This window comes from Gekko japonicus, unplaced genomic scaffold (genome assembly GCF_001447785.1).
Source record: "Gekko japonicus isolate JY-2015 unplaced genomic scaffold, Gekko_japonicus_V1.1 scaffold674, whole genome shotgun sequence".
Lineage (NCBI taxonomy): Eukaryota > Metazoa > Chordata > Lepidosauria > Squamata > Gekkonidae > Gekko > Gekko japonicus.
Genome location: NW_015172574.1, coordinates 358,686 through 369,712, shown reverse-complemented (window position 1 = coordinate 369,712; position 11,027 = coordinate 358,686). Strand labels below are relative to the sequence as shown.

Sequence of the window (11,027 nt, the reverse complement as noted above, 5' to 3'; positions counted from 1 at the left end):
TGGATGTGATCCCATTTCGAGACACCAGCAACCAGCCTGGCCGCCGCGTTCTGCACTAGCTGCAGCCTCCGAATCAGCGACAAAGGTAGCCCCATGTAGAGAGCATTGCAGTAGTCTAGCCTCGAGGTGACCGTCGCGTGGATCACTGTGGCTAGGTCTTCGCGGCTGAGAAAGGGAACCAACTGCCGCACCAGCCGAAGATGGTAAAAGGCCGCTTTGGCAGTGGCTGCAACCTGGGCCTCCATCGATAAGGTGGAGTCCAGGAGCACTCCCAGACTCCTGACAAGCTGGCACCAACGGCGCCCCATCGAAGGCCGGGAGTGGGAGCCCCAGTCCCATCCCGTTTCGACCCAGACACAGGACCTCCGTCTTCGCCGGGTTCAGCTTCAACCGGCTCAGCCTGAGCCATCCAGACACGGCCTGCAACGCCTGGTGCAGATCTTCTAGAGCGGAATCTGACTGGCCACCCAACATCAGATAGAGCTGGGTGTCATCGGCATATTGATGACACCCAAGCCCATACCTCCGGACTATCTGGGCGAGGGGGCACATATAGATATTAAATAGCATCGGGGAAAGAACCACCCCCTGAGGCACACCGCATTCGAGCGGGTACCTCCGGGACCGCTGCTCCCCTAATTCCACCCTCTGTCCCCGACCTTGGAGAAAAGAGACAAGCCATTGAAGAGCGAGCCCCTGAATCCCCACGTCGGCAAGGCGGCGGGCCAGCAACTGATGGTCGACCGTATCGAATGCGGCCGACAGATCGAGTAACAACAGTGCTGCCACGCCGCCCCGATCCAGATGTCTATGGAGGTCGGGCAACCAGTACAATCTCCGTTCCATGCCCAGGTCGGAAGCCGGACTGGAATGGGTCGATGATGGAAGTGTCATCTAGGAAACCCTGCAGCTGTGACGCCACCACCCTCTCAATCAATTTGCCCAAATAGGGCAAATTGGACACCGGTCGATAGCTGGCCAATTCGGCCGGGTCCAGCGTTGGCTTTTTTAAGAGAGGGCGGACCATCGCTTCCTTCAGTGCCTCTATTACCTTGATGAGCGTGAGAGAGAAAGGGAAGTAGAGGTCAAGTGAGCAAGCCCCAGGACGCTTTGACACTTGTTTTTGTTGTGGAAAAATGAGGGTGCTGTCATATCTGAACCTAGCCAAAAGTTTGTGGAATCTGTATCTGCAGGCATCTCTTGTGCCACGTTTGATCTGTCTGGAATGAAATCCACTGAATCCAGATTAGAATTGCTTTGTAGCATAGGTACTGTGAAAGAACAGGAGTAGATAACTATTCTTTTAACACTCTTAAGTCATTCCAAAGTGCTGTTTATGGGTTGTTAAATGGAAGAGCAGGTAACTCAATTGAATTAAGCGGTTTGGAGTGTTCACTTCATAAATCATACAACCCATAAAGGTGTCTGATTACAATTAATCTCCTAGAATAATCCACTCTTTATCCCATGCTGTTTTGCACAGGATCTCCCACAGCTCTTCATTTCAGTGTTGGGAGCCTTGTGATGCAGGAAGCAGGACTCACTGTGCAGGGGAAGGGGGCGGTAGTGGTGTCAGGATACGGTTGTGGTTCCTTGATGCCAGGAAAACAACCTGTCGCTCACTGGCCAGAGAACACTTGTTCAAAAACAGTAAGACTAGCCTAGCCGTGTCATTTGCCTTGAGATTGGAAGGAATTAATAACCGTGTAACCTGATGACTGTTCCATGACTCCTGCTGAATTCAGCAACCTTAGTTGCCTCAGTTCCATTACTGTAAGCTCTCTGTTTATATTTAAGCTGTGTAGTTCATGCTCAGCCAAAGTACCCAGGGATAAACAGAGGCCAGGTAGAGTTTACTTAGGCTGAGCTGCATCTTGAAGCTGAAATGCAAAAAAGCATCCCGGTGCTTCAGATGCTTGTAGTTTGTAATGGTATGAAATGTTGAAAGCAAAATATAGTTCAGTGTATGGGATGTATTTGCTAAAAGGCTGTTGCTTGAAGAATCTCATGCTGCAATGAACTACTCTCCTATCAAAATGTAGAATGTTTAGGATGATGCCAGGTTATATAAAATCTGTGGGATGTGTTTGATCTGCGGTGACAGTGTAAAGACGTATAAATCACCTCTTGATACTGGCATTAGTTGAATATGTATGTGTGAACTCACCCAAATCTCCTTGAATGCATCCTGAAAATAATTTGGTTTCCCCCACCTAATGATAGATACCCTGCAGTTAGCAGGAAAGCACCTTCCGACATGTCTCCATAAAGATCTTTTTATGCTGTGGTCAAATCTTTGTGACTTTACCATGCTCTTTTCATCTGAAACAAGCTCTCATGTTGCAGAGTTATTACCGCATTAACAGCAAAGTTATACTGTCCTAAGTCCTAATCACTTGAATGTCTTTTTTTCCCTGAGGTGGCAGGATTACCGTTTTTATGCAAGTGCACTTTCACCTATGCTCCTTGACATGGGAAGATAACGCGATGATAAAATAATAAAAAGTGTTGATTGCTTCTAATCAGAGAAAATATCCTTTTTAAAAAATTGAACAAGCCAGTTATATTATCTTTAGTGGCTGGCCCACTAACACTACAATTCTCTTTTATGATGAGGTACAACAGATTTATAAAGTTATGTAGTCATACCATCTTGCATCCCAAAATACTTGCACAGTTTCAGAAAACTATTTGTATGCCATCAGAATTACAATCTAGTTAAACAATATTGCCAGCCAAACTATTATGGCTGGCAGACTAGCTGTCTTCTTACAGATACACACCAACAGCTAGGACACACACACACTAAGGACATGTAGCCTTCTATGTAGATAGTGTTTGGAACACTTTACAGACAGAAACACAACATGGATGTTTTAAAATGGAAAACAGTTAGAGGGAAAGAAAAAATATGCAAAGCAGGTAAACCAGCACAGGATTCTCATTTGGCATATAGAATAGCCTTCTTTATGAGGTGAGTCAGGACAAAAATGAACAGAACATAGAGAGTTTAATTCTGAGGAAGCTGAAGAAATGTCAGAATTTGTTATCCCAGATAGCTTTGTGAGTCACTACAGGTTTGTGAGTGATTTGCTAGGCTATCAGTGCAAAAGTTAGAAATGACACAATAGGCTTTTCCAGTTTTAACTCAAGCAAGCAGGGAAGGCTAACATGACAAAAAATAAGTAGAATCACAGAATCACAGAGTTGGAAGGGGCCATACAGGCCACCTAGTCCGACCCCCTGCTCAGTGCAGGATCAGCCTAGAGCAGCCCCGACAAGTGTTTGTCCAGCTGCTGCTTTAAGACTGCCAGTGAGGCCGTGTCTGGTGTCTGTACATCTGGTGACTGCCTGAATCTCACATCAAAATAAATATTGTTAGTCTTCAAGGTGTCACTGGACTTTGGTTATATTTTGCTGCAACACACTAACTCAGATCCCCCCTTTGCAATCTGTTGGCATCCCACCCACTGTAGTTCCCATCTGACCCAGTCAAGTGACTCAGTTGCTACCATGTTTCTTAACTTGCCCCGTGGCAGTTTTTTAAAACTCCATTGTAAGTTCCCACTGTGGTAAAGAAAGGAGTAGGGTACCATTGGGAGCTGCAAGAAATGTTGTGCGAGGGAGAGGGGGAGTGGTGTCTAAACACTTAGCTGTCTGATTGCCTTAGCAGGGTAAGACGGTGTATTTTCCAAGTGAACAGCTGGCACATTCAGAGGGATTCTAAGGCAAGAAGGGATTCCCTTGTTGTGTTGGTGCTGTCAGTTCACAAGTGTCTTATGACAGCCTGTTACGGGTTTGAAGGCAAGAGATATTCAGAGGTGGTTTGTCGTTGCCTGCCTCTGCCTACCAACCTTGTTCTTCCTTGGTGGTCTCTAGTGATGTGAAGGCCTGGAAAAAACCTGGAAAAATTCGGGAAAAAACCGTTTTTTCCCCTTTTTTCCCTGAAGCTTTTTTGTTTTTTTCTGAAAAATTGAAAAAAGAAAAGAAATGATTATGGAACGTTTTATTTTAACATGATGAATAAAATATTTTAAGACAAGGTGTTCAAATATTTTCCAAATCATTTCTAAAATATATATATATGGTATCAGATTGATCTAATTTCTGTGCACTGAGGACAAGCAAGTCCTAGGTTACAAACTGAACTCTCCAATGGAAGAACAAGATGCATTTCTTCCTTTAGGAGGTGCGATTGTCAGAAGAAAATAAAAAAGTTTCAATTTTGTTTTTGCATGTGGGTGGGTATTCTGTTTGTAATAATTGTTTGGATACACTATATTTTTAATATGCTAGTTGTGATAATTTCATGCCAAGTAAAAATGTCCATAGTCATATTTTATGTTCCTAAAGTAACAGAATGACTTTCAATCTAGAAAAGACAAAAGAAATGCTAATGTAGCATTTTTTTCAATTTTTCAGAAAATTTCCGTTTCCCCCCGAAAAAACCTGGGTTTTTTCCCGAGCTTCAAAATTTCCGGAAATTTTACATCTCTAGTGGTCTTCCATCCAAGTACTAACTAGGTCCAATTCTGCTTAGCTTCCGAGATCAGGCTAGCTTCAGCCATCCATGTCAGGGCATGGCGTTGTATTCCTGTAGGGAATGTTGATCCGCTAACAGCAGGATTAAAGTGGTACATGTGTTGTTGCAGCTCTGAATTCCGTGTAGATCCAGACTGATCTCAGACTTGCAACAGCTATCAAACCTCGGAAATTCATTACTTGAATTAATGTGGCTTCTTGGCTTGGGATAAGTACTCTGAATAAACAACTTCAAGGTCTTAGATTCTCTCCTTGGCTACAGGCGAAGTACTCGCAGGCTTCAAAGTGGTGCATACTGGTTGTTCTGCCAGCACAGTGTCAACAGTCCTGATGTTAGGCTAGTGAAAGGGGCAGTTAAAACAAGCCTGTGCTTTGAACTGTTATGGCAAAAATGATAGGCCCTGTGTGAGTTAATCCAATTCAATAATACAAAATTTCTTAGCTTCAGGTGGCTTATTTCCTATTCATTAAAATTAAAAGTTTTACGTGTGCGCAATACTCTTTCCAAACTGCTAATTTCATTAAGACTTTTTATTTAGAATGTTATTTTTGTTTTTTAAAGTTCATCCCAGAAGCCTGGCATTGAAGTACAGCAAACTGTGTGTAAATATTTACCTGCAGCACAAGCTGATCTCTCTTTTGCAGGCAGTTGCCAGTGCGCATCCCTTGACATAAATAGGACCATAGATAACTTTTGTTCAGGCAGAGAACTTGATATCTCTCCCCCCCCCCCATTACCAGACAACGGCTGCTTGGGAATTGGACAAACAACACCTTGTTTTTGGAGCAGAATTGACTTGACCAGGTTAGAATCTTCCAAACCACTGGATTTTAGGCCAGAAATCTATTTAGAAGTTTGTCTTCTGTTTATAACCCACCTGCCCTATCTTACCCAGTGACTTGGGAGTCCTGCCTCCTTGAGTCCATGTGGCCCCGTAACATTGCTCACAGGCAATTTAGGGATCCACAGAGAATGCAGTGGTGACCTATTGGTGAACCCCGGCCCGTCATATGGGGATTGCTGAGTGTATATGCATATAGATAGTTGGTTTTATTTATTTTGAGTATTTCTATACTGCCTCTTCACAGTCCTGCTTGAAGTGGCTTACTATTAAAAACCAGGGTATAAAACACAAGCCATTAAACAGCAACAACACATCTGTAATTACAAAATCTAGGCACAGATTTTTGCAAAAAGAACTCAAAGGTCTTTCCAGGTAATTTAAGTAAGCTCTCTTTTTTTGTGTGCAAAGTAGCCTGAACATTGCTCCAGTAGTGCAGCTTCTTCATTTATAGTGTTATCTTTAAAAAGTCTGCTTGGAGTTCTGCTTAGGTCTGCTCAGTGGAGCTTACTCCCAGAACAGTGTTTTAGGATTGGACTGTTAGTTATCTACCATGACTAAAAAAAATCCATTTATTTTATCTGTATTTTTAAATTGTCTGCTATAAGGTTTTTGTCTTGGTTAAACAGTTTAAGAAAAGAGTCAAATAGTGGATAATTATTCTTAGGACACTACAGTTTTTAGTTCTTTTTAAAGGGAGGCACAAGTAGCTGAAATCTTTACCTTATCTGTCACTTGCGTGTTGGAGTGGAGAGGGAGGTGGGTTAGTGAGGGTGAAGATTTCACAGTCCTTGGCACACAGAACTGCCAAATAAATCTTGTGGAAGCAAGATTGCATTTAAGCTGGTTTATGGTAGACTGAGTATTGTTGCTTTGCATAGTTTACATTTTTAAAAGGGAGGTTTTTTAAAATTCATCCTGAGACTTGAAATTGGGTAAGGCAAACATCCACATGTATGTTCTCTTTGTTCCAGGTACTTGTGAATACTGCCTGCTGTATTCTGATGCTGATTGCGAAACTAATTCAGTGCGTGGTGTTCGGTCCTCTCCGTGTTAGTGAGAGACAGGTAAGGAAAACCCTTTGTATTTTGCTGGTGGGTTGCCGTATCAAATAGCTTTGTGTATGATGATTGTAGTTTGGCTGGTGGGTGTTAACTTCAAAATATATGTGGATCTTGTTCCATTGTCAGAGTCAGAAGTTTGATAATGGCAAAGGATATTTGTTTGCTTCATATCCTTTTTCTACATTGTTAGTATGTATGTTACTAGCTGTTCAGATTTCCCACTTTGAAATAAAGCAGATTCCGTGATGAACATAAATACCTATACATTATGGGGGATGCATGGCTGGTGCCAACCTGCACCTCTTTGGCAGTTTCTAGTAAAAGTGATGTAGCACCACTGCATTCATAATTTCCATGCTCCGTGTGAGCATTGGCCACAAGGAAGCAAGGAAACACGATGAAATGAAGCAAGCACATTTTTTCTAACTACATATTATCTGGGATTTTAATGGAGAGAGAGATTATTGGTTGCAGCTCACATACCCCTGTTAACATCTAGTTAGGCTCTCGGTTCATTTAGGTCTATGGTGAGGGTACCCTTATCTGTCTAATACATTTTTATCTCACTATTCTTCTGAGGTCTTCAGGATGATGTATATGGTTTCCCCCATTTTGTAATCACAAGCAATGTGTGAAATAGAAGTGAGACTGTAAGTGACTGGCCCAAGGTCACTCAGTATGCTTCATGACAGAATTATTTTTTAAATTAACTTTATTTATAGTCTGCCTTTCTCATTGAGTTTCATGGTAGATTACAGCCAATCAGACAGCCTAAGACAAGCAGTGAAAAATGGAATAGGACTAGAATGACAGAATTAGGGGACAACGTGAACAACAAACTCTCTAAAGCAGGTCAACTACACCTGAAACAGAAAGTGGACAATGCAATAAAAGCAGGTGATACCTGTAATAAGTGGGGATTTGAACCCTGGTCTTCCACAGTACAGCACTGGTTCTTCCTAAGTCATTCCCTGTCATTCACTGCAATGTATAGGGCTTTAGTATAGTGGTTCGTCAGCAGACAGATAGGCGTGGAAAGGGTTCCCTGAAGGAAAGAAGCAAGACAGTTCCTGAAAGAGAGTGAGAAAGTTGAAAGGAGGCCATGGCTGGACATCCATCATGTAGTGTCATGGAAACATGTAGTAGATTAGAGTTATGGAGAGAAAAACAAATTGTGCAAGAGACCTATTGTAGTCCTTGGTACCCAGCCATCACGTGCTTGGTGCCAAAGCTCTCTGCAGGAGTAGGGATGGGGCTATTGGGGATCAGTGGGCCATGCAGTAATTTCAACCAAGGATTAGTTTATCTGTGCGTCATACAAAAGGCGGGATGTTTTTGATCAGGGGAGCGGCAGAGTGTTGTGCCTATGGTATGAAAAGCAAAAGGAGTTCTGGCTTTTCGAGGCATAATTTAAATTCAGTTTTGCACCATGAAGTCCTGATACAATTTTTGTTTGTTGTAAAAATGTGCATCCCAACTCTCTGCCCCTACAGGCTTCCGAGGCAGTTCATGACCTAATTAAAATAATTCATATTTTCATTTTGCAAAGGATGTGAAATGCCAGGGACATGTAATCACTCAAATGTTGCCAAAACAGTGCTCTCTACTATGCCACCCTGCTTACTTCCAAAGGTGGAGGCACATGTAATAGATCCTCAGTGGAAGATCTTAATGTGTGTGCATGACCCTATGTTAGCAGGAAGACCTTCAGCTAATCTTTTCCCCGGCTTTTTTAGGGCTTTAATGTTAAAAGGCAGAATTTCTGAACTGTATATGATAACTCATACCAAGTCCTTAAAGCACTGGCAATGTATGATGAGGTCTTCAAGCCCCATTTAGTAATCTGGTGCCATATTATGTACCAGATGAAGCTTCTGACGACTCCTAAGAGACTGTTTCATGTGTAACAGATTTTAATCACCCTGGGGATTGCCAGGTCACAATAGCTTTGGCAAGGTGTGTTTATTCAGGAAGGGCCAAAGTTGTGACCAACCTAAGCTTTCAAGCTCCATTCTTTGGACACAGTAGAATAGAAGTGGAGATCTGAGTCCTTTTTTCCTAGTCAGAAGATGGGAGGGATGTTATAAAGAATGCTTGTAAAGAATGTGAAGGTACAATGTATATTGTAATCAGTTTGATTAGAGCAGAGGAGAAATGCTTGGGGCAGGAGTGTAGCCAGGAATTTCTGGGTGGTGGGGCAGGGGCCAGGGGAGCAGCGGTGGGCTGCCTTGACCACTCACCTCCACCCAGGGCAGCGGCCACAAGGGAGCGTGTGCAGCTGGCCAGTGGGGAGGCACCTCTCCTCCCTCGCTGCCTCTGGCCCGCTACCTGCCCTTTGGACGTGTGCCTCCAGCCGCACACCTCTCCTCCCTCCTCCAGATGTGCTCTTCTCTTCCCTCACTGCCTCCAGCCTACCAGCTGCCCTTTGGACAGCGTGCCCAGCCCTGCAGACAGCCATTCCTGGCACAGGGGATGGGTGGGGCAGGTGGCAGGGTCTGTGAGGCACTGGAGTGTGTGGTGGTGTGTGGCTAACAAGTGAAGGCCCCAAAATGCCCTATCATAGCTACATGCCTGCTTGGGGGTGGAAAATTAGCATCTGTAGTGAGATAAAAATCCTGTATCCCTGTTAAGCTGGGGCGGGGGTCCCATTGTTCTGAATTTGTGAATTAACTTGGGTTCAGCAATCTTGTGCTGTAATTTGCCTTTGTAATGTCTTTGTTTGAGGACTGCCACTCTTGGGTCAGCAGTGGAATAACCTGGAAAATTAAAGTGTTCTCCCACTGGTTTTTGAGTGTTGTGGTTTTTAATGTTGGGTATATGTCCATTTTGGGGGGGCTGCGGTAGCTCAGAGGTTAAGACACTGTCAGAATGTTTGTACTTCGGCAGTTCGAGACCTGAGTGCCATGTGATGGAGTGAGCTTCCGTCTCTGGCCCCAGCTCCTGCCAACCTAGCAGTTCGAAAGCAAGAAATTGCAAGTGGATAAATAGGTACTGCTTCAGTGGGAAGGTAACAGTGTTCCGTGCGCCTCAGCATTTAGTCATGCTGGCCACGTGACCATGGAAACATATTTGGACAGCACTGGCTCTTTGGCTTGGAAACGGAGATGAGCACCGCCCCCTAGAGTCAGATTCGATAGCTTTTGAGCAAGGGAAAACTTTACCTTTACTTTATCTTTATATGTCCATTTATTATTTTGGGTCCGACTGACCTGTTTGTCCAATGTAGAGAGTAGAAGGGCATTGATGACATTTGATGGCATGTATAGTGTTGGAACCTGAACAAGTGAATGAACCTGAGATGGTGTGGCAGGTGGTGTTAGGTCCAGTTATTGCGTTGTCACAGTGGATATGGGGACAGAGCTGGCACCTTGGGTTTCTTGCGGGCCCTGGTCCCGGAGTTCATGTCCATGACTGGAACAATATTGCTGTGGGTGAAAAGTTGCATAAGGTTAGGAGGCTGTCACTTGCTCATTTGCCAACATTATATATGCCATCAAAAGTCAGCAATGCTCTTCTGCTCTCTACACTGGAAAAACAGGTCAGTCCCTCCGTAAAAGAATAAATGGACATAAATCCAAACACCTTTTCCGAGCGTTAGAAAATAAATAGCGCTACGTGCTGCTTGCATGTTGATGGCAAAGCGCATTTATCAACCAAAAGAGCCACATGACTACAGTGTGCCCTGTGTAATACCCTGTTGTGTACTCTGCAGTAGGCCCCAGTCAGGTTTCCTCAAGTGGTACCAGACTAGCCAGGCTTGGGGAATGGGGGCTGGTCACACAAAGCTTTTGCCTGGTCGACCGGTTGATCCAGCAAGGCCGTGTTCCCAGGCCTCAGCTTAAGTAGGCTGGGAGGTAATCAGGCGCAGCTGCACTGTTGGAGATTGCATTGGGCATTGGCCCCAGGTTCCTACAAGGAAGAACTGTCCTCGGCACTCTGCTCTAGACCTACAGGGAGGCTGTGTGGACCCAGTCTGGTGCTTCTCCCAGTTTGTGCCACCTCAGCCCAGGCTTTCCTCCACCACCATTCCTGCAGGGTGGGAAAGGGTCCTCCTGAGGGGCTGCAGGCCTGAGTTTGAGTTGTACCTGGGGAAGGCCTGGCGCCTAACTCGGGGACAGGCTGTGGCAGGGTGGCCTCTGGAGCCACTGGTACTTTCTCGGCAGGCACCTCTACTGTGCTGGTCCCTCAGCCACCAACCCAGGCTCCTCCCCTGAGGACTCTGAGTCAGATTTACTAAGCCATTCTGGGAGGGTCATGATACACCCCTCCAAACATACACATACAATAATCTAGATATAACTTCATATTAAGCGTATAACTGCAACCTTTTAAATGATCAGAGTACTTCTAAGCAGGGAGGGTTTTCTCTCCCCACCACTGCTGAACCTCAGCCAGTCCTTGTGGATCTGGAATGTGGGAGAGGAGGCACAGCGTGAGGCACAGAAGCTCAGGCAAGAGAGTGGAGTGAGAATGCCAAGGTGCCTGAAGAAGAGAAAGCTGGGTGTGGAGAAACGGAATACATTCATTACCACCTGCTGTGGCTGGCTTTTTTCTGGGTGGCTGCTGTGGAGGTGGCTTT

At 44.7% G+C, this 11,027-nt stretch overlaps 1 protein-coding gene across 1 annotated transcript in view; it reads left to right on the top strand.

Annotated features, from left to right (window-relative positions):
• Nucleotides 1-11,027, top strand: part of AMFR (autocrine motility factor receptor, E3 ubiquitin protein ligase) — a 37,469-nt gene that overhangs the window by 3,083 nt on the left and 23,359 nt on the right. Inside the window, exon 3 of the mRNA XM_015421388.1 lies at nucleotides 6,359-6,451. Within this exon, the coding sequence (XP_015276874.1) occupies nucleotides 6,359-6,451 (93 nt within the window). The remainder of the gene's footprint in view (nucleotides 1-6,358; nucleotides 6,452-11,027) is intronic.